The sequence below is a fragment of the Sciurus vulgaris genome (genome assembly GCF_902686455.1).
Source record: "Sciurus vulgaris genome assembly, chromosome: 5".
NCBI lineage: Eukaryota > Metazoa > Chordata > Mammalia > Rodentia > Sciuridae > Sciurus > Sciurus vulgaris.
In genome coordinates, this window is record NC_136465.1 from 142,552,551 (window position 1) to 142,577,737 (window position 25,187).

The following is a 25,187-nucleotide window of genomic DNA, read 5'->3' on the forward strand; positions in this document are numbered from 1 at the left end:
AATAAGAACAAAGTAGGACAGAAGGACTAAAACCAGATTCCCAAGTAAGCTAGAAGGAATATTTATCTGCCAGGAGATTTTCCCCAAATTCAATTATAGAATTCAAATAGACTGGCTCATCTGTATCATTTCCCCCCCTTATATAACTCTAAAAAACTGGTTCTGAATGCTTTAAAAGAAAGAACAAATACTTATTGAGTCATTTTAATCTCCACCACTTCCTGTTGTTTTATAATCTGATAAATATAGTTGATAATGCCATAAGCAAAAATACTCTGATAACAATAGAATGAAATTTCCAAATGACACATTACTACCAGAATTTTTCTTATATTACTCTTGTGATTTGAATGAACCAACCATTTGGACAGGATGCTATCATAGTTTTTTGGAGCAAAGTATTTTGTTTGGTTTCTGTTAGCTTTATGTAATTGCTTTTCAATATGCTGCTTCCGTTGGTTTTGGGGCTTTCCATATCTGTACTGCCTTGGCTAATAACTTGTAAAAATAGACAATGTGCATATTCTGTGCCTACTGCATTTGATTCTCAATGATTAGAGGTTGTCCCTATAGTCATATCGACTGATCCAACATATAAAAAATTGATGTCGTTACACTTGCTTTTCAAATTATTATTTAAGACAAATAACATCCCCTCTCCAAATATTTTTCCAGGTGAATTACTAAAACATTCACCTTTGTTGTTCATCATTTCTGATGGAACCAAGGAAACACTTTCATTTTATTTATGCAGTTTTGTTCCTTCCCACTATATTTCATTCAAATGAATATATTATATCTATCCTCAAGTAAATTTATAATTCTCTGCTCTCAGTAACTAAACTTTTAAGAGTGATAAATCTGTCAGGCATGGTGGCACACACCGGCAATTCCTGCAGCTTGGGATGCTGAGGCAAGAGGATTGCAAGTTCAAAGCTGGCTTCAGCAATTTATCAAGGCCCTAAGCAACTTAGTGAGACCTTGTCTCAAAATAAAAATAAAAGGGCTGGGAGGTGGCTTAGTGGTTAAGTCCCTGGTTCAATTCGTGATTACAAAAAAAAAGTGATAGATCTTAAATCTGGTTCAAAATTTCAAAACTGGTTCTTTGAAACCATCATCTTCCTACCATATTACTTTCCATGCCACACTTTCCTATCTGCTATTTACATATTTACTGGTAGGGGGAAGTATATTGGCAGTGCTCCTGTCTTTCAATTTTCCCCATCCAGACATTAAAATCACAATCACTGGAGAGTAGAAGGAACTAGTTTCTTCTAATTCATGAGTCTTCAGCACTAGGTTTTATTCCTTAGAGTTGAAAGCTTCTTATGGTCTTTCCATTTCAACTTACATCTACCTTCCAGAACAAAAGTAGACCTAAAATCTATATCCTGTACCCAAAGTAACAGTGGGGCCCATGAACCATTTTCTTCTCATACAGATATGGTGTCCTGGAGCTTGCTTATACCTACTAAGTGCGATGGTTCAACCTATTTCTGGCTTCTACACAACTCCATAGCTATAGTTTTGGTCCTGATATCCCTGTCAATTTATTTTCTCCCTCTGCTGTTCTATGGAGTAAAACCAAAATTCTCAGAGCTTAGAAATTTTCCCAAGTCTATTATGTGATTCCAAACACCTATTGCTAGTTCCCAACTATGGGATGGGGAATGTTAATAAAGATGTAAGTGGAGTTCATTTTCATCTATTCTGCTCTAAAAGACACACGGTGTGGTGCATGCTGGTATTCCCAGCAACTCAGGAGGCTAAAGCAGGAGGATAGTAAGTTCAAAGTCAGCTTTAGCAACCTAGCAATACTCTGTCTCCGAATAAAACATAAAAAGGTCTGGGGAAATGACTCAGTGGTTGAGTGCCTCTGGGTTCAATCCCTGGTACAATGCAAACAAACAAACAAACAAACAAACAAGGTACACAGGGTCTGAAAATAGAAAATATAGGCTAGGTTGATAGAAGTCTCTATATTTTCTAGATCCTAAATCATATCTTGGATATCCTAATTTAGATTTAATAATTCCTCATCAAATTTAAATATAAAATAACAATAGAAAAATTCAAGTGAGAGGTTCAATTAAATATATTTTAAAGGAAAAAATAAATTATAGAACCTAAGCTAAATACACGTTGAAATAAGAGTAAATGAAGTGATCACTATATTAGCAAAATATATATTGTAAAATTATTAACCATTCACATGATTGTGAATTATACTACAGTATATTGGAAATGATGAATTATTTGGTAAAGACTATAATCAGTTGTCAAATTAGATAAAACAAATCTTAATGTCTGGCATATATATTTTATATAAAGAATAATCAGTTTCTCCTTTCTTTATGCAACATTTTTTATAGCCCAAGGTGTCCCTCTCATGAGAAAGAGAAATCCAAAGAGTACTGAGCTTCCATTGAGTAACACTTAGTCACACAGCTGGTGGCACATCAGTTTCCAAAGCTACTGATGTTTTCTGTGCCTCTACTCTGTAGAAGTCAGGAAAGGCATTTTCGAATTGAATTAGTCATAAAGCTGCAAGCATGAATATCATACTCAGAAACTTTTTAGGTACTAGAGCAGGAAGCTAAGCCTGGTATTTGGAGCATTGCTTGTAAATAATCATTTAATAAGCCCAAGGTAGTACTTAGAGATTTGTATCACTTTGTTCAATACTTAACATTGGAAGTAGAAGCTCAATCCTTTCCCAATAATTCAACTCTACAAATAAAAAGGAAGAAATCCCTCCAAAGAACCAATTATACATATCATTTTAGAAATATCACATTAATTTCTAGACTGTTATTCATGTACAATATGTAAGTTTGTATCTGTGTGTCTATTTTTTCATAAATATATATATTTACCTAGGGTCATTTCAAATGAACTAATCTGTATTTTTATTTAATTAATTACTAAAAATAAAACATTCTAGTGAATTAACTACTGCCCTATTCCTTTCCCCCTCCCCTCATCCAAATGTCATAGAGTGTTTTATGGGAAAGTCATGACACCTTTAGACAAATAAATTTTGCTCTTTACATTTTATACCCTAAATATTAAAATACTTTATTCTGACTTAAAATTTAAAAAGGAAAAAGAAAAGCTTTTTCAAAAAAAAAACTTTTAAATTCACACAAGTAAACTTTTATATGCATCTATGTTCTAAGTGGCAGTGTACCCAATAGTCTTAAGCTGGTTTTGAAACCTTGGCACCAGGACTTACATCTCTGTTCTGCAAATTATGAAGACATCGTTTACTCATCAATAAAATAGGGATGACAGTGATAACACTTGCCTCTTGGGCAAGTGTTATGCCGGTCACAAGAATTAGCATTTAATATATTCTAACAATTTTTTGTTAACAGATTTAAAAGCACTGGTAGTTTTGCAATATTCTTTCACTGTAATTTTTATTAAGCATTATTCAGCTGAATTGGATTTATAAAACTGACTAAATAAGAAACGTCAGGTTAACAAGAGAAGAAATGAAAAGAGAAAAAGGAAACGAAGGAGGTGGACAATTTGAAGTGACAAAGAAGTGGCTCTGGGAACTCAAACACATTTATACTTACGGAGCTGCCCAAGTCGTGCTTTTTCTTTTTTACCAAACAAACGTCCTATTGAAGACTTGATTCCTTTCTTCTTGGGGGCTTTGTGAAGAGAGTCTTGGCTGCTATTGGCACTGCCAAGCCCAAGGCTTTCTGGCTCAAGAGAGGCAGCTAAACTACTGCAAACACAAAAGAGGACAAACTGCTTGTTTTGCTGCAATATCCATAAGGCACACAAGACTTGTTTCCTTTATAAAGGTACAAAAGGAGGAACAAGTAGACTTTGAATGTTATTTTCTCCCTTTCTTCTTCTGATTCTTAAGATATTGAAATGTAGTTTCCTCAGCCTCAGGGTTCTGCATCTCCAAATTTTCAATAGAAAAATTTCCTTTTGTTGCAAATGGCTTTTTCTCCTTTATGCTCAGTACAATACGAAACTAATCATTGAACATAGGCTGTTGTAATAACAGTTTTTTATAAGTCTTTCTATTTAGCTTAGTTTTGTGAATTTAGCACCTGTTATCTATTTCCTTCTGAGTTTGTTTTGCTAATGTTAAACATACTGACCTATGGTAATCAACTAATTATGAAATTGAAAATGCTGTTCCAACCTGTGATTTTACTGGAATTTCCTCCATCCATCTTTTTCTCACTTGAGTTTGGAGCCTAATTCATTTATTCTAAATTCATCTGATTGGGATCTAGAAGCAACAAATCATACACCATAGTGATTCCTGTATATTTTTTCTTATAGTTCTCGAGTATTCTTTTAGGTAAATGAGAGGCTGAAATGATTACTAAGTAGTTGGTCTAAGTTCAATTTTTATTTCTACTTTGACATTGCCTCAGTAGGAAGAGTTCAATAGCTATTGCATCAGTTTTTATAGTTGTTAGTTTGATAATACCATGATGCATTCTTTAACTACTTATTCATCTGATCTAATTTCAGCTCACATTTTCTATACTCCAAAGCAACTGCTTTTCATATGTTAAAATATAATTCTGTCTCTTGTTGGACTGGAAAAGAAATATATATTTTGAAGCTCCCACCCCCACTTAACTGAAAAATAACAAAAAATAAATGCCTGTAAGATAGAAAGCCCTGTTTAAAAAAGAATTTGTTATAAAACATACTATTTAGAAGACAGATTTGTACTTAAATCATTGATCATTGTCATTATACTATGTCCTGCAATTGATAAGACAATAAAAAGACATACATTTAAGAAATAAAGTGCATGCAGACTTATATATAGCATTCATTATTATAGAGATCCTATTGCAATGTTTTAGGCATATGGATAGAACAGCATGAAAAGTCCCTTTGACAGATGCAATATTTCCATATCTAGACAACTTTGCCTTTAATATTTGTGCTTTTTATTCTCTGAACTATTTGTCTGAGGAGTTTTGGTTGACTATAACTGCACAGAGTGCACTTACCTGTTTGTAAAAAGTAAGTAAGGCACAGTCATGGGACTTTTCAGACCTTATCCTACAATCCAAACTTATCATACTGTCCTAGAATCCTTTTAGTATTTTGGAACTCTTCCTAAGTCTCCTCTCTAGTCTAATCCATTTTAATAGGAAATATCTAGCTAAAAAGAAAAGTTATCCTCATATACTGACTAGTTACCAGACTGCAAATATGTTAATTTTAAGTCAAAAATTGATCTTAGAAAGGAGAGTTGGTTATTTCACAAGATATATTGGGGAGCGGGAGCAGAATAATAACCTGATGCAGAATTATGACTTGAATCTATTTTTCGTATAAATTTTCTTGCAGTCTACTTGACAATACTGAAGGAAGAGGGACATTTTGGGAAGAAGAGCATTCGATGTGCAGTGCGCTCAGACTGTCTTACCTTCGGGCATCGTTGTGGTAGGAAGATGGGAGGGTGTGAGTCATCCTGATGGCTCTGGGTGTAGGGGGAGGAGAAGTTTCACATTTAATTGTTGCTTTATCCTCCCGACCATCTTCTTCCACCACTGCAATCTAGAAGCAAAAACAGTACATTAAAATGAACTATTTCTAAATTTCAACTGAAATGGATACAAATGAAGACTCATTAAGGCACAGCTTTGAGGAATTCAAACAGAAAGACTGGGGCATACACATTTTACATGTATCAATTCATATTATTAAGGAGGATGCTTTTCATAGAAAAAGATACTCCAGTTAAAAACTCATGGAATTTCCAGAATTTAAAAAAAAAAAAAAGAAATAAAACACTCATGGGCCATTCCACCAAAACATTTTTTAAGAGTAATAAACATTATAGATCAATATACTGTAACTATAGAAAAGTCATTCTGGAATTCATTTTATCACATCAGGGTGTATGCACTTTATAATAAAGTATTGAGCACATATTTGAGAAAATTTACTAAAGTAGAAAAAGCATGCATAGTCAAGTTATCATAACAAAGACACCTTTAAGTGGGGATTTTTTAAATGAAAAGATAAGTTGGCAAAATAATGTTATCAGTTACAGTGTTTTAGATTAGTCAACCTAATAAAATGCCTTTTAAAAGTGTTTAAAAATGGATATCAGTTTAGAGAAAAAATTTTTTCAAGCAAGAATAATAAAAGGAAAAAAACATAATTCTTACAAATTGTTTCACCTCACTACCAGTGAAAGGAAAATTGAAAAAGATACAGAAAGCCAAACACAGACAGAATGAGAGGGATTTCTTTAAAGAATAATAAAGTTCAGAATTCAGAACAATTCAGGATACCATTAGTTTTGTCAGAGATACACTGTAATAAAAAGAACTTTCCAAGGATCAAGTCAATTGTAGAGAAATAGTTTTTTACATGCTGCATTTTTAATGGCATTAATACATATTATATATCCATACAGAGACCAAAAATATGGAAAATACAGCTAAAAGACATACAGTTATAAAAGCTCTGATGAAAAAATTTCTTGGTATGATTCAGTTTATGGCTAAAACAAAAGTTTTAAAGCTGCATTCTGGGAAAATACTTGTTTCTCCATGATGCTGTTATACTATTATGCATAAACTTGTTTATATAGGATGAAGACCCCAGGCACTGGAGGAACTTAATGAAGTCATTTGTCAGGTCTCTTGTCATCCAGGCCCAGACTGCTCTTCCAGTTTAAGGGGGCATCTTACTCTCCATGCAACTGGCATAAGGCCACCAGAAGAATCTGCTGTTACACAATTCCATTGTGATGGAAGATCCTTTCTAAATCTACACCCAATCTAAACTCTTTAAGTATGCTTCATTACTCTTCCTAATATGTATCAGTGCTATCATAGTTATGTGATATAATGATTCTTTTCTATAATTGTTTTTGTTAAGCACAATTATTTGTGGTTTCAGAATTTTGCTCCTGAAATATTTTATTATAAAATACTTTCCTCTTTCCCCACTGCCAAACTATACCTTTTTTAATATCAACTCTTAAAAACATTAGTCACAAACTGTTCCACTAAATAACACTTAGAGCTCACAGTATGCAAAAAGTGGAAGAGAAAGGCTTTGGAATCAGTCAGTCAGATAGAAGTGATCATTCCTACCTTAATGCATTGTTCTGAAGTGTTAATGAAGCCCCTCTGTAACTCCTTGTCCTGATACACAACCGTTTTTAGTTTGTGGCTCTCTCTATGACCTTCCTTCCCAGTCACCATTTTACTCTTTGTATTCTGTGAGTCTGCATTTCTGTTCAACACCTTCTATCCAAACTTTTTTTTTTTTTTCATTTCTTACACTCACTCAATTTCTTTAAATCATCTTCTCAGAATTCTTTATATAGTCACAAATTTCCTTCTAGTACTTCTAAAGTCGTGGAGGAAGTCAAGGAGTAATAAAAATCCTCTCCAGGGTAAATCTGAGGGTTGAGAACCAGCTGGTATTGTCAAGAAGACTCTAGAAGCTGATAGATAATAACCCAGGCACTGAAAATCCCATTCATCTAAGCTATGTAAGTACAACATGGGTTCCTTCAATTTAATGAGGATGATGATGATCAGGTTCTCTGGTTTCGGGAGTTTCAGTATACACTGACTACCAGGTCTTGAAGATACTGAAAAATGACTCATGCAGTGGAAAGCAGGTTTGAATATTTGAAATTTCTCCATCTGATATCTGGTGAATAAAACTATGCTGTCCTCAATTATCTAATAGGAAGCCCTTTTGTGAATCAGAATTGGTGTTCATTTTGTTTCCTATATCCTGTACTTATTCTCCTGATTTCATTTTGAACAGGAAAGCATGTTTTTACTCATCTACTGGTTTCCTATATCCTTGATGCTCTGTGTCTGGAAAGGCTTCTCCTTCCAGTGCTCATTAATTCCTAAAGATAGCAAACCACACCCCAGAACAGAGCCTTTTATTTGGCAAACCCTCAACTCAGAGCCCTCTACTGTCTCCTGTAGCTGGTTCTAGGTTTAATATTCTTCTGCCCTAATTGCCCAGCTTCAGGTACTAGACAAGAGAGGTTCATAGACCCCAGAGCCACCCCAAGTTACTTAACCTAAACCTGCTTGCTCTGCCTTTCCTTACCTTTCTGGAAAGGACTTCAAAAAGGTCCTTGCCTATGCTTTCCCATTGCTCCTGCCAACCCTGGTGCATTTCTGGGGACATGGAATGCCCCCTTGGCTTGGGTACTGTAACCAACTATTGTCTTTTCTTTGGCAGTTGTCTCCTGATCTTTTGGCCTCAGTTTTCATGAATAACAGTGAAATAAACATTCTAAAACAACGAGCATTTGTTTAGTATTGATATTAAAATATCTAACTGTATCATCTGTAGTTTAAGCATTCAGAGGAATATCAGGATATCAAGTCTCATAAATGTAATCATTGCTCCTAAAACAGACGATCTTATTTTTGATGCATTATCTCTTATATTTAGACAATACAATAATATAATAACTCAAACACTTTCAATACTTTTTACTTTAACAAAATACTTTTGAAGAAAAATTATTTTAAATTTTTTATTAATAAAAGTAATATTCGACTAGCAACCATATAAAAGTTTTTTACAATACCTTTCTCCGATGTTTCCTTAGATCACTTGGCTGCGATTGGCAGTAATAAAAGCAACAGGAAATAGAACTAATTAATGACTACTGTTGACCATGTTACAAGTTTAACTAGTATCTTGTATCTATAACTTATCTATCATTTCTTTTCTTTATTCCATGCTATCCTAAATAAGTTTTTTTAAATTATTACAGAAATACTTCTCCTCCTGGTGGTTACTTCAGAAAAGAAACCTCTCATGGGTAAGGGCAGGTCTCTATGAGGCAGCCATGTCTACCTGTACTGCCTGCATTGCATATGAGACACACAGTGGAGGGCATAAAGCAGAGGAAGTCAGTCTAGCCAGTGAGCTGGTCAGAAACAAATGCGACACAATATCCTTCCAGGAAAATATAGACCAAAATGAAGATCTAGTGCACATATATAGAGGTTATAAACTCTCTCTGTCCTATCTATGAAGAGCTTTGGGTATCCTTTGTGCAAATATTCTGTTCTGAAGGATCTCAAATTTCCTGGAATCCTAACAAATTCCACCCCCACATCCCCAACACAAGCTAAAAGCTCTGGACTCAGCATAACATGCCCCTGGGGATATTGCTTTTTTGTCAATGCTCTTTTACAGGATTTAAAAAGAAAATCGTTCCTTTTTTTAATAATTCCAGGTGAATTTTACTATTTTTGTTCATTTTTTCTTATGTAAGTAAAACCATCTTTATTAAACTATTCCATTATGCTTTCTATTTTTGTCGTTAGTAGAAGATATGATGATTTCACTATGTTGAGTAGTCTAGATATTGCTAGTATCCCTGTGGATTTGTGTGAGGTAAGAGGTAAAGGAAAATACAAGTGCATTTTATTCTCAGGATTAAGAAGCAATGTTGGCAAGATATCATGCCATGTAGTAACTAACACGAAGTTTATTCAATCTCTTGTTTTCTGTCCCTAAACTTTCTAATCTTCTTCTGAATATTCAAACATGAATTACATCCAATTAAATTATTTTTCCTTTAATATTTTCTAAAGAAAATACCCATCCTTCACTATAAGAATATGAGTTTGGTGACAGAATTTTATTAGGTGTCAAGGATTTCCAAGAGTTCCTTTCTTGCTTTCTTGACTTAGAAAAATTCAAGAAAATTTCTTGACTTCTTTAACTTTCAGGAAATGCCATAAATATTTTTTTTCAGTATTCTAATTATAGTATGATAATGGTCATACTATAATTTACTGGTTTTAATTAATGATTATCTGCTCAAGAAAATGCATGAAAGCACTGACATATTTTTCATATGCACAAAAATCTAAATGATTTTAATTATACTATTTTATTATCATAAAAAATAGCACTATTAAGGACTAAGATGTTAATATTTTTGAAAATACTTAAAGGCAAAATACTATGTTGTAAAAATAAAGGGAAATAAAAGCAATATAGAAATCACCAAAGTATAATTGCCTGAAATGCTGACTAAATTGTGCTCTGTGGGCAAAGATTCTTCCAGTAGCTTTGGCAATAAATCAGTCATTAATATTATTTAGTTCATATTACACTTGCAGAAACTAAGCAGAGATGAGAGCATTTTTAGTTAATAAAATCAAAGAGATGTTTCCTGGGTTTCCAAAATAAGCAGACATAATGTGGCTCATAGGTGTATCTGGTTAGGATACCTTAGTATGTGGACTCCAAGTTTGCACTATATTGAGGTCAATTCTGGTTAGTTGGTTATTATTCTATGGTCATTGTCCTGTTTATTTAAAAATATTTTAAATATAAATTTTGGTAATGAGCAAATGGAATGGAAGACTCAGTGACTTAAAGAAGTAACTTTTTTTTTTCCTCCAATTTTCTTTCATTTAAGTTTTATTGCTTGGATGTCCCATAACTATAAAGAATTTGAATGTGGAAAATGCTACTTCACCACATAGTTTTGTTTCAATTGTCAACTGTAAAATTAATGAAAAATATACCTCGACTAATATATATACTTATATATATAATATGTAAAAGAAATTTTTAAAAGATGAAATAAAATTATATGAATATTAAATATTTATTTGTAAGAATATTTTCTGTAGGGTGAGAAATATATATATAATAAATACACACCCATATACACACATATATGTAGATTTTTATACAAATTAATTCTAATAAATTTTTTTTATAATTTATTAACTAGATTACACATTACTTCAAAATATTTGATGATTAAATTTAGACAAGTTGAACTTCTTTATTCAGATATAATGTGCACATATAGAAAAATATATAATCATACACATAGATGTGGGCATTGTGGACTTTTATAGGACTTCACAGTCTTCTGATCACAAATACAACATACAATTTATATCCTTCTGTAATATCATTAATTTTTCTTTATTTACTGTATTTGTGTTCAATTTCATAGTGTATAAATTATTACCTATTTGCATTTTAGTCTCAATCCCCAGACTATTTTATTTTAACTGGAATTTTATTATTAAAACAATATCGTTTTAATCTACAATGGAAAAATACAGACTTTTACTTCCATAGATTGTTCAAAATATTTTGATCCTCATTGCTCTCATCTCAACATATTTCCAGGTACTACAGAAAAATTAAAAAAAAAAAATCAAACCCCAAAACCAAGGACAGCTAGGCATAGTGGAACACACCTGTAATACCAGCAGCTCAAGAGGCTGAAACAGGAGGACCACAAGTTCAAAGCCAGCCTCAGCTACTTAGTAAGGCCCTTAGCAAGACTCTGTCTCAAAATAAAATATAAAAAAGGATTGGGGATGTGGCTCATTGGTTAAGCACCTCTGGGTTCAATCCTTGGTACAAAAACAAAAAGCAACTAAAAAATTCAAGAATAATGTATGCTTTTGAGTTAGACATATTTGAGGAAAGTTCCAGCTCCACTCATAAGTGGTGCTGAACATGGTCAATTTACTCATGTCTCAAAGCTTCAGTTACCTCTGCTCTGTTGAGACCATGCTCTGTGATGTCAGGGCTCACATGAGAATTGAATGACTGAACATCATGGTATTCAGTAGTCATTCCAACCATATTTTACACAGGCCTTTCTATATTACTTTTAGCATGTAACACTTTTTTTTCTCAAATGTTTTCAGGGATTTCCTACTTTAGACTTTCACATTTTATCTCTGAATATAAAGATAAATGGAAAAAAAAAGCCCGAAAATTAAAAAATTAATGCGATGAGGTTGACATGAATCTGGAAGAGATAAGAACCTGGTACTGTTGAGTTTTAATGGCTGTGATGAAAATTATGTCTTACGACATTACAAATTTCTACCTTGGTGTATTGAAGCAATTATCATATGTGTTTTGCTATTTATTATATTAAAAAATCAACCCAGTCTAAATTTATTTCATCAATATGACATCAGTAAAAGTGTACTTATTGATTTACATCATTCATTTTTCTCATGTGATATTCAGATCTCTGCCTGTTCACTGGCTTACTACATGACTTTAAGAAAGTTGCAGCCTCTGTTTGGATACTGTTTCCTCAGTTTGTAATGGAATTATGCCTACCACATAGGGTTGTTGTGGGGAAAAAAGAAACAAACCATGAAATTCATAGAAAGTCCTTAGATGAGAGCAAACACCCAGGGTATTTTAGCTAATGCATCATTAATCTTAACAGGGACAAAATTTCTCTGTACACATCATCATACCAGTGTCATGACTCCCATCCTGTCCATTTCCCTGGCTGGGCTTCTCGGGGTAAGCTTTGGCGTTGAGTGTCCACTGGGGGGAGATGAACTGGCCAGTGATGAAGCTGTAACAGAGGCAGTGATGGAGGTACCTGGGTGGACCCTAGCCAAATTCAGGCCCTCCAGGCTCACACTGGCCACTCTATTCTCAATTTCTTCAGCACGTAACTCTGTAGATTCTTTTTCTTCCTGAATCAGCCTAAAAGATAGTTCAATTTTGATCTATTATATGCTGCTATAATGGCAACCAGAATTCACATAAAAATCAATTAAAGAGTACTTTAAATATTTTATGTCAAAACTAGTATTTTTATCTCATTTTTCTGATGTAGGCAGTTTGAACTTAGTAAATGCTGGGGGCTTCCTGACCTCAATTTAGAAAACTGTATCTTTCAAAGGATATATAATTCCTGGTCACTTTCAGTTTGACCCTTTTTCTACTACCACCCTTAAAACTCTTCTAAAACCTTGCAACCTGGTTAAAGTCTACTGCTAATTTTAATTTTACATTTGAACTCAGGTACCAATTAAAAACACTTAGACATCCAGATATCAGCAGCATTTCATTGAGTTTCCACCCAATGAAAAATTTGATTAATAGCATCTCCAATAAATGTTAATTCATAATTATCACATAATCATATAAAACCCAGAGTCTTCTTAAAACATCAGTACTTATTTAGTTAAGCATCCTTTAAATAAGTAACAGGCAATTTAATAATAGTAGATTTAATCAAATGCATAGTATAACATCATTCATATATAAACATACTCCAAAGGAAAAGCTTCCGCTCCAAAAAAATTACATTTTGCACTTTTAATACACTTGTTATTAAAAAAAATGACTCCTGCAGAAATTTCTTTTGATAAGAGGCAACATATTCCTGTTGTATAAAAAGTTTTAATTATTTATTCTGGATATTCTGTTAATTGTAAAGGCAAGCCAAACTTAAAGGAAGTTGATAAGAGGTAGATGGAAACTTAATTAAATAGGGAATCAAATGTACATATGAGATCAGTTTGTTCAAAAAAGTAAATGACAATCTGTTGATCTTTGGAGTCCTGATATAAATATGGAAAGCAAAGAAAACAATAACAGCAAACTAGATTCCCCTTAGAATGTTCCCCAGGAATCATGTGGAAGGATGAAGGGATGAAGACCACAAAAGTAATACAGGCAGCATAGTAGCCAACGACAGAAGAAAAGCAGTGTGGTGGCAATTGAGTCTGGACTAAATTGACTCCTTCTTTGAACTCTTGACTCTTTCAGTGAGCAGTGAACAACTCTGAAAAGAAACTTTTTAAATGACTAAATTGGTTCTTGAAAGAAGAAAAATTACAAGCAGAGGTAAATTCTGGTTGGAGTTAGCAGCTCACCACAGTCTATATCGAGGTACCTATTTTTGTTGAATGATGTTATATAATAAAATCTCATGTATTTTTCAATATTCTTTCTACTCAACAACTATATTAACCTATGTTCTAGTTACTCTAGGCTAAGATTATTACAGAGATTTACTACCCCAATTTAAGAGGGGTAAGAGTCTCTGAAAATAAATAGACTGTTAGTAATATTGCTTTGATATTTTTTGGTGAAAAAAAATCACAAGAGTATATCTGCAATTTCAAACCTATTCAGTGGATTTAACTATTAGCTGAACAGCATCATAGAATGTTATTCAGTTAGAATTCATGTTCTACATTATTTTTTTTCAGTTTATAATTCTCAAATATTTTGGGAGCACTTTCCATATGTCAAGCATAGTGTTAAGACTGAAATGTGTAAGCAAAACTTGCTCTTAGACAAATTACAATCTAGTGAAGGTAAAATTTCTGCAAGATAGCAAAATCTTCCCTGAAGAAGTGGTGATGGAGCTGTGCATGGTGAGGAAGGGTAAAAATGAAAGAAGTGTCATGTCAAAAGGGTGTGAACCAGGGAGAATGTTCCAGAAGAAGGAAACAGTCACACCAAAAGAATACCCATGGGACAGTCAAGGATTTGGAAGTCATGTCTAATGGTACAAGGAGGAAGACAAGTGAGTGATAAGAAAATGGTGGGACAGGTAGGACACTCTAGACAATATTAAGGATGTTGGTCTTCATATTAAGAACAATTGAAGAGTTTGGATTGAGAGTTTGTGTGTTAAAAAACACATTTAGTTTTTAAAAATTCTATTGTGACTGCAGTGTTAGGATAAATTAGTTCTGGAATTCAAATATTACAACAAAACCAGATAGAAATTTTTGTCCTGCAGGTGAGAAGCTATTGTAGTATGCTGTAGGGTGACAATGGAAGAGGTGATGTGAATCATAGCAGAGGGAGGCCAAGTCTTAAACAGAACCAAAAAGAACAGCAGAATGCATGTTCAAATTAATAAACACCTGTTTCCTGTATTCAAAAAGAAAAAAATATACCTGTCACATTTGGGTTTTTTACTGGGATTGTTCAAGGTAATTACAGAAAAAGAACTGACCACCATTGAAATAAACATTAAATAAATGAAAATAAAAATTATCATAGTACTAATATTTCTTAGTATTTGAAATGTTGACTTGACTATATTTCAATTATACAATGTAAATCATCTATTATCAAGATGCTGTGAGATCATAGTACTTATTTCTTATCTATTATGAAATAAATCATATTTAGAACATATCATCCACATGTTTTATTGACTCTGGAATAAAAAATATAATAAAGAGATACAATATTATAGCCTAATATTATTATAGTATAATATTAAATTATTTCTGATAGATATAGTAAGACTTTTTTATTCAAAGAATGCTAATTAATTTTATCCTTATTTACTTCCTTATGAAATTTGCACCACATACTTCCCCAAAATTGGAGGGGATTTTATTGATCAATCTGATTTACCATGAACTTCAATACCAATGGATGAAAATTTTATCTTTACAGATATAAGGAATACTCCTTAATCTCCAGAAGATCTAAATAAGAATTGGATCTCATTTTTAACTATGGAAGTAACCACATTGAAAAGCAAGTTGGCATGACTGAATACAATTATAATCATCTACAAGCATTAAAATGAATAATACATTTTTCATGTAGTATATTACTAAATGGATTTGACTTTTGTTATTAATAACAGTAGTAATAGTTTCAGTTTAAACCCATTATTTAAAAGCATTAACTTCTTTTTTTTTTAAACTCTCTATAGTTTTGGCAGAGAAAAACACCCCACCCCGCTCTCAGTACATGTTCTGCCATGGACTGAATTATGTCCTACCCATACTCATTCATACAATGATGCCCTAACTCTACTACTGTGTGTGGACGTGGAACAATCAGGAGGTCATTAAAGTTAAAGGAGTTCATAAGGGTGAGAACTTGATCTGGTAAACTTAATGTTTTTCTTTTTCTTTCTGTCTCTTCCTCTCTGTTTCTCCCTCCATCTGCCTCTCCTGAGAGCAGAAAGAGAGCCTTTCCCAGAAACTGAACTTTGTCTGAACCTTGATCTTGGACTTTCTGGCCTCCAATACTGTGAGAAAATAACTTTTTATTTAAGTCACTCAGCCTGTGGTATTTTGTTATGGCTGCCCAAGCAGACTAAGTCATCTCCGTTGGTGGTGAATTTAAAAAATATGGTGTGTTAAAATGTAATCAACATTAATAAACTTCTAAAAAATATGCTATCCCTAATATAATGGTTTACAATTGATAAAAATAATATTAATTTCACTCCAATGCCCAAATATTTTTGAGGGAGCTGATTATGCATTAATTTGCATATTATTTAGTGTCTTTGATGCAGTATGAATTGACCTTGTTACCTTATTACTACAAATAGCGTCCACTTTAATGATAAATTTTAATTTAAAAAGTACTTCAAAATTCACTGGGGAAATTTTATCTTTAACCTATTCTTTTATATTGCCTCTGTTATTAGTCTGATATGAGTCATGTATGCTTACAAGGATTGTCCTAATTTTACACCAGAGATTCACAAGTACTTGGGGAATCTTGTGAAAATGCACATTTAGTTGAGTGGGTATCCAGGTGATGTTGTAAGGGGACAAATAAATGGGAATGGTGGGAACACTAGATTAAGAGAATAATTCTATAAAATGAGCCCACCGTGCTGACTCCCCACATGCTTTCTTTGCAAAAAGCAATCGGCCTGTAACCCTGCCTGACCTGGAGGGACAGGAAATGCCACAATTATCAAGGAACTGAGGCAGGGGGTGGAAGGCCTGGCAGTCAGTGTAGATAATGAATGATGGGGGTTGAGAAGGTGAGGAATGGTTATCAAAGAAAAGACAGGGTTGCTAAGACCTCTGGGAATCACACTTCCCAACACAAAGCTATTACTTCCTGTGCTGTCCTTCCTGCCCTTAGGCACATACATGGAGAAGAAAGAGAAGGTGTGGGGTTCCAGGGTTTATAAAAGAGCAATACACATCTACTCCTGCAGACACCCAGGTGTGGGTCCCACTTCTCTCCAGAGAAATCTGTCTCTACCTTTCTTAAATAAAACTTGCTTTCTACTCTTGCCTTGGTGTTTCTTGGTGTTTAATCTTCAACACCAGGGGAATAAAGACTGGTTCTGATTTCCAAGACTGGTATTAATGTCAATGCCTCTGATTTGAGAGTCATTTCTGTATTAAGGTCTTCTATTCTCATGAAATGGTCAATACTAATTGAACTCACCTGATTTCTTTGTTGATTGCATCCAATTGTTCCTGAAGCATCATAGCTAGAGTCTGAGCATCAGAATGACCACTTGGAGAGAGAAGATCCATTGAGCTAAAAATTGTTTCTCTGTCATCATCATCAATATCAGACATTTCAGTGTCACTTTCAAATGGGTGACTGCTTAGTACTCCAATTTGTTGTGTTCTGTTCCATTCATGATCCCCAAGTGATTTCACCTAAATGGCACATGAACAATGGCAAGTATTTATCATATTGCTCATTTTTAAAGAACGAATCCATAAAATACCAACAAAAGCATGCCAGTTTTTAGAGTTGACCTGGCAAAAGCATAACCATATGCTTAACTATTAACATTTCAATTTATCGGTTCTATATAATAGTTTATTGACATTTTAAGTAATTTAATTTTCAGTATAAATGTCAATATTTTAATAGGAATAGAGATGCTAAATTTCCATATGACTGATAATCCAATCACCTTTCAAAGTAACAATTACTATAAAGTATCTCCATTTTCAACACTATTCCTTATTTCTAAATACAGCAATCGCTGTACTCAAACATTTGCTTTTCTTATTCTCATTACTATGAGACTACAGATATTATATAATAAATTATTTAAGAATTCTTTCTTTGGAACTTACATAGGGGCTAACAAAATATTGCACAAGTGTTTAATTTCATCTCTACTTCTCTGGTCACTTGAACACCTTGATTTTTTAAGCCCCAAACATGCTAATTTATATGGCTTATATTTTTATAATTAATATAATGAAAGAGAATTTTGAGTAACCAATAGGCAGGTAGTTTTCAAACTGTGATCTGAAGGTATGAGAGAGTTGGGTATAAGGAATAGGCCCTAGAGTATTGCATTTTTGTTTTTTTTTTTTGTCGTTGTTGTTGTTTTTTAAGTTAGTTTTCATTGTTGTGATTTTGCAAAATGAGCTATATGAAGGACCACATGATATTTCCTCAAGTACTAAGAATTGAGGACTTGAATTAGCATTTACTTTAGACATTGTTTTGGTTGCAAAGAGTACTAATTTACTTGTCACATAATAGAAAAAAGAACTGAGATGAACTTAATTTTGTCCTTATTGGTTTATATATTTATTCAAATATTCAACAAATATTAGATGCCTACTGTGATGAATTAATTTATATATGGCATATTTTTGGCAGTTAAAAACCATAAGGTGTTGAGGACCTGTGTACAAATAAGGAAAAATGAATCGTATTTTGAATACATGAAAGTAGGGGAACAAACTGAACTTCAGGCACAAAGAAAGGATATTCTCTTTTATAAAATTCAACTGTATTACTCGAAAAGCATAGCTTAAAATTTTTAAGTTATTGGGGCTGTGCTTATTGCTAGTGGTAGAGTGCATGTCTTTTGCATGAACCATTGGGTTCAATCCTTAGCACCACACAAAAATAAATAAATAAAATAAAGGTATTGTGTTCATCTACAACTAAAAAAAAACTTTAAAATTTTATGTTATTGACTGAATGAAAGTCTTGTAGAGCAGCTGACATTAACAATTTGGGTGGTTTTTGTACATTTTCCTCCAGTCATTTTTTAACATAATAATTTTTCATTAAGATATTCAATTAATTTGAATTAACAATATGAACACTACTGCTTAAGTGCTTAATACATAAGTCCATTTGTTTGGGAGTACGGTGTAATGATAACTAGTGCATGGTATTTGAAACCATGCAAGTACAGGCTCAAGTTTTAACTCCAGTAATACTTGTGTAATAATGAACAGTTAATCTTTCTGAGTCTCAATAATTTTATGTCTGAAGTTGTATAAAATATTACTCATTTCATAATGTATCCAGATAAGAACATGAGAAATGCTTAGCTCAATTTCTGGTGCATAGTAAAGGCTTTATGTTAGTTATAATTTTAAAAATATGTCATACTCTGTGCTTGAAACTAATACAATTAGATTCAGTTCTCTTGGTGTTAAAATTCTATCCAAAATGGAATCATGTTTTTAATTAAAATGATCAAAGAGTTGAAGTGCAGTGATTAACCTTTGGCTCATCTCTTCTCACACCCACACGGCCTCTCCTTGCTCTTCTTATTACTTTAGTTGTTCTGTAATCAGACTGGCTGTCCACTAGGGATCCCACTGAATATCGCAACTCAGCTGAGGTGTCTAGATGAGTTCTGGAGAAATGGAAAAAAAAAATATGTCATATATCCAACTTCAAAAATTAAACTTACCAGCAAATAACTGCTGCTTCATTTGCAATAAAGCATTAAACCCTAAAGAATATAAACCTCAAGAAGAAACTGGTGAACTGTCATGCTTTTGAGGCCCAATTAGAGACTTATATCAGAAGTCCTAGTCTCAGGTCCATTCCTGAAGGGCAAGTCCATTTTTCTACTTTCAGAATATACTCCAACCTTTTTGTTTATTATCATTTTCAAATGTGGTAGTACAGTGGTAGTACAATGAAACATGTTAATGTTGATAACCAAGATCCATTGAAATAAACTTGACAATTCTATTTAGTTTGTGCTCTTTACTGGATATCGTGATATTTCCCATTTCTTACCACACTTCTTTTAAATGTTTCTCACTTAACTGAAAAATGTGTGAACTTCCAGGGCACCAGAATCTTCCCAATTTTAAGAATTTCAGAGAAATTTGCTCACACATTCTCTATTTTGTAATATTCTATTTTTCAATTTAGAAAAACAATGAAATACTTAAAATAAGATTGAAACAGGCTAATCATCTTATTTTTTAAAATAAAATAGGTTGTACCACTAGAACAATTTGTTATCTGTTGATAAGACATAGTTACAAAAGGAGTAAGAAAAAGCTTTTAGTAAGCACATTTGATTCTACAATTTGCTTAGAGATGAAATAGAAAATTCTAATTGGAAAATATCATCACACTGGTTTTCAATAAACATGGTAATAAAATACACTGTAATCAAAATGCTGAATAGGTTCCTAAGCACATTATACATATATAGATTTACAGCAAATTCAGTTTATTGCCACAATAATGAAGATGATTATGACAGCAACTTCATGCTGTCCTATAAAATGAAATAACAGATCCATCATCAGTAAGAAGTAGACTTAAAGCTGTGTATTCTGTGGAAATTGGGGCTCCTACTGACTGACTATACTTCTGTTTTTGAACAAAAACAAGCATTTCTGAATATCTAGCAAGATTTGAAAAGATTAGGTGAAGCCTGGATGTTTACAACAGTGGGGGATGCTAGTCTAACTTTTTCATTTATTTTTTACTTTTTGGTGCTGGGGATTGAACCCAGGGCCTTGTGTATACAAGGCAAGTGCTCTACCAACCCGAGCCATATCCCTAGCTCAATGCTAAACTACCTTAAGAGAGACCTTATTTTGCCAAATAGAAAATTAGAGCAGATGACCTAAGGAATCATCCCTCAACTAGTTATTATTTCTATAGCAATCAAATTTAAAATTAAGTAAACTTGCTTTATAGTGGATAAGTCATATATAAAATTAATCAACCAGTATGAACTGGTTGATGAATGACACAACTCTCAGTGTATTGGATAGAGGCTCTAAGCTTCACAAAGACCACAAGATCAGATGTTTTTTGGTCACCATTTTTTGTCCAGGAAGGTGTGTCCAGTACATAAGATGTACTTTATAAACATCTGGGAAGATAGTAATGAATACAAATATAATATAGTCTCAAACTTCCCAGCTGAGAACAGTGTAGGTCTCTTTCATCTGTGGCTGCCATGTTAATGTCCCTCTGGGTTTAGAGTGGAGTTTCTAACATAACTCATCATGCTAACAGGACTTTTTTTCTTGTTTTACCTCTCAATGCCAATTAATTTGTAAAAACATGAAATGAAACAGAACTGGCACATCAATGCCCAGCTTAAAAATCTTTAGTCCTTTAAAAATAATTTTTATTGGTTCTTTTTAGTTATACACGACAATCTATCTTGACATATTGATACAAACATGGATTATATCTTATTCTCATTAAGATCCCAGTCTTGTGGATGCACACGATGTTGAGATTCCTATGGTGTATTCATATATAAACATAGGAAATTTATGTCAGATTCATTTCACTCTCTTTCCCATTCCTATCCCAGATCTCTCACCTTTCTTTCCCTTGTCTAATCCACAGATTATCTTCATTATCTGAGTCCTTCCTACTTTCCAGCATCACTTTTAGCTACTGTCTGTTTATCTTCCATCCTGCTGAACTGATTTCATTCAGTTCCTTTGATAACTTATTCTTTATTTCACTTCTGTGCCACTGAACATGCTGTCTTTTTAATTTTTTTATTTGTTCCCTGCTGGAAACAGTCTCCTAACATATTTATATGGCTAGCATTCTTCAAATCTCAGTATAAAATTCCTATTTCAATATACTTTACAACTTGGGTCCACAAATTAGTGTTTCTGTGTTTCCTATCTGGCACATGTGTTCTTCCTCACACTGTATCTCTTACACATCTAAAAAGTACTTTTCTGTAATTCTCCCACATAATCTCATTATATAATTCCATAAATTAATCAGATATATGAATTTTCTTAGCAAATGCCTCTTACCCACCCCTCTGCTTTCTAAATCCTCCTCTATTATCCTTTCCAATTACACAGGTCCTACCTTTTCTTCAGAGTTGAGCCAAATCAAGCCTTGTCTAGTCATTCTGGTACTCATTTTATTTTGTTAGACAAGATAAATGTAGAGACTATTACTGTTATTCACCAGCTTTAGCTCCTCTCTTCTCAATTCCCCTTTTATAAGATCAAACACTAGTATACTGAGTATTCATGCATCTTTCATTTTACATACAAATTTAATTACATTCCTTCAAAAGCATGGATGTTGAAAAAAATACTGTTTAATAAACATTCAGTTATGTTGTAACTTCTTTTAGTTTCACTATCTTAATTTCTATAATAACTCTACTATTATGATATGATTTATTATTTATAGCCCCCCTTTGCTCACTTGTATCATTTTATTGCAAAGCCTGAAAGATAATTATGAAAATACCAAGTATGTACAGATATATAAAATACATATTCAATTAGAATTTTGTTAAGAAAAAAATTATTAGAATGGAATGAAATCTTATTTATGGTTTAATTGACTTTTATTTTCCAAAATCAAACAACTAATAATTGTCTGTCTGAAACCTAGGAATGTGGGTCATTTTATTCTGGTTCTAGTGTTTTTCTACTACCATCTGCTGCATCAAAGAATATTTGTTCTGCATGGGTCCAGTGACCCTTCATTTTAGGTAAATGTCACCCTGTTAGCCACAAAAAACTCACTGCAGTGACAAAGTCCTAGACTTCAACTCTGTTTCAGAGACTTAAGTCCAAAAAGACAGGAAAATGGCTATCTGATACTGTTAGAATACATCTAATTTGTTGATTATCTAATACTTAGTCTGTATATTTACTCTTTTGATATTTTATTAACTCTCTTCCTTTTTCTTCATCATTGTCACTACCACCACAATATGAATACATATCATTGAATTAATAATTAAACTGGAATTTTAAAAATAAGAAAAATACCAGAATTATAAAAATAAGCATGATTTTCTAAGTTGATGATTTACATGTTTAAAAGTTCTTTGAATGTCATTGTGCCTGAAGAACTGTATTTCTCATACTAAATTGAAGAAATACTCAAATATTAAACATTGTTTTCATTTATGCTTTCATTGAAAAGAATATAAGATCCTTTAGAATTATTTTTAACTTGGATTTTTATTTTATTACCTGAAACGTGCTTTACTGGATATTCACCCATTTATTCATTCAATAGTATTTATTGAGAGCATGCTACGTGCCAGGTAGTGTTTTAGATGCTGAGATTACAATAGTTATTGAAACAAACACACATTTCTGCCTTTGAGGAGTTAACATTCTTTAGATGGACACACTACTAATGAAAATGTAGTTCTCTTAGAAGTCTGTGGTTGTCAGAAGTTGCAAGTAGCTGGTATTATTCTGCATTGTCTAGCAAAATAGAAGATAAAATGAGTGAATATTTATAGAATTTCTTACCAACTTTAAATAAAGGGCCTTAAGCATAAGGGAAAATAGTGTGTAAGTTGTTAACATGTGCATCTGTCTATTGACCTGTGTAACTATTCAGCCAAGGATCATCCCATTTCTTCTTTCTTTACAATGAGGTAGTGACTAAAAACAAGTGAAGATGGATAAGTTCATTTCACATATGTAATTTCTCCTTGCCTTTAAATTTGTAATTACTTTAACAAAATTAGATGCTAAGTAAACAAGGTCACTGATACTTGTTCCATCACATTAAACCTTGAACATATTTCTCACGCTTCCACATTGAACACAGGTAGAGAAAGGACTGGTCCTCCTCTTAGAATGGAATGAAATCTCCATATACAGTTTAATTTCTTTATCTAAAAATCATTTAATATCTATATATAATTAAATTCAGAATACAAAAGGTATTAATTTGCATTTTATTGAATATACACAGAAAGGATTTCTAAATTAGAAAACTATTTTTGAATGTAGGAATTAAATCAGTAAAGTGTCAAAGTATAGCAATGACTATTGAGCAGTAGGGAATATCTACTTTAGTTTGGAGTTATGAAACCATAGGAGAGTGACAATGATTCTTAGTGAACTATAGATATACTTTTAATCTAATATTTACCTTGATATTGTAGGTTCAATTAAAGAGCCAGTTCTCATTTTCAATTGATCAAGTTCAGATCTCAGCTTTTCAATTTCTTCTGCCAGTCTTTCCTAAAAATTAAAAAAGTGTTACTCAGATGATAATCATGTGCTAATATTACCAACATTCAATTATGAAAAGCCAAGATTGATAAATTTTTATAGGGAAAATGATAAATATATTTTTATTAAAGATTATTAAGCATGATAGTAAATTATGCCTGAATTTTCCCCTTGTAATGAAAATACAAATAAAAGAAATTAATAAAAATTTACCTACATTCCCTGGCATTCACTAATCCTTAATCTCTGCAAATTTACAGAAATATTAAAATCATGACCAGTTATCGAAATATCACTTCAAAATGCCTAGTAGAAAAAAAAAATCCATGTCCAAAAATTGAAAAAAGATACCATTTATCTAGTAAGTGAAGAGTTTTGCTATTCTCTGAGGACCGAAGGGCATTTGGGTAAAGGAAAGGGTTGAATTAAAATAACTAGCAAAAAAAAAAACCAAAAAAACAAAAAAACAAAAAACATCACCTAAATAGGAAAGTTAACAACACAATTTTTGACTTATTTTTGTATAATTATTTGTACTTCTGATAAATTTCATTGGTTGAAATTATATATTTCAGTAAAAAAATTTATGAAAGTAGAGGTTGTCATATTTCTTAAATGCTATGAAAGCACTTAATTTTGTATTAATGATTATAACTTTTATACTATTATAAATGTATAAATACATACTTCAGATTTTCTAAGGCTGTTTTCTCTGTGTCAGTGGCCAGTGTTTGCATTACTTTTGACTCGTTCTTCTTTTCTCAACAATCTTAATCTTATTGTGGCCTTTGCCATGTTTCTTTTATCTGCCCTTGTAATTCTCAAAACCATCATCTTACTCCAAATTCTTTTGACCTTTCCCTTGAATTATCTTACTAACTTCAGTCTTTTACCCATATATTCTTCAGCTGGTCATATCATTTTTAAACATATATACAATCAAATAATTGCTTTATTTAAAAATAGCCAATAGTTTCTTGTTGAGTTCATTAGTTCATTTGTTAATTATCTCCAGAAAAATGCATTGAATCCTTAAGATACAGAAGTGCAATGACAGACTTCTTGCCCTCATTTAATTTACCATCTAGTGGAAAAAAACAAACACTAAATAAACAGGATGTGCAGGAGGGTAAGATGGGCTTAGGAAGAAAATGGAGTCATGAAATGACTTTCTGATGATAAAATAGCCGAGCAAAAACCTAAACAAGAGGAAGAAGAAAATATGGGAAATTCTTAGAAAAAGACATTGCAGATGGAAAAAGAAGCAGGTACATATGTCCCTTAATGGAAGCATATTTGGTGAAGTGGAGGACAAGTATCCAGTGTGGTGGGTTTAAGAGGTTAAGGAAGAAGTTGAGTAGGGATTCAGAAAGGGTAGTTCTGAAGCGCATTGCAAACAATATGGTGATCTTTGGT

General features: G+C 32.7%; 1 protein-coding gene across 1 annotated transcript in view; it reads right to left on the reverse strand.

Annotated features, from left to right (window-relative positions):
- Window positions 1-25,187, reverse strand: part of PPFIA2 (PTPRF interacting protein alpha 2) — a 524,056-nt gene that overhangs the window by 109,442 nt on the left and 389,427 nt on the right. Inside the window, exons 14-20 of the mRNA XM_079140424.1 lie at window positions 23,689-23,780; window positions 19,039-19,174; window positions 16,990-17,210; window positions 12,270-12,507; window positions 8,585-8,614; window positions 5,426-5,556; window positions 3,585-3,739 (exon numbers count right to left, since the gene is read on the reverse strand). Of these exons, the coding sequence (XP_078996550.1) occupies window positions 3,585-3,739; window positions 5,426-5,556; window positions 8,585-8,614; window positions 12,270-12,507; window positions 16,990-17,210; window positions 19,039-19,174; window positions 23,689-23,780 (1,003 nt within the window). The remainder of the gene's footprint in view (window positions 1-3,584; window positions 3,740-5,425; window positions 5,557-8,584; window positions 8,615-12,269; window positions 12,508-16,989; window positions 17,211-19,038; window positions 19,175-23,688; window positions 23,781-25,187) is intronic.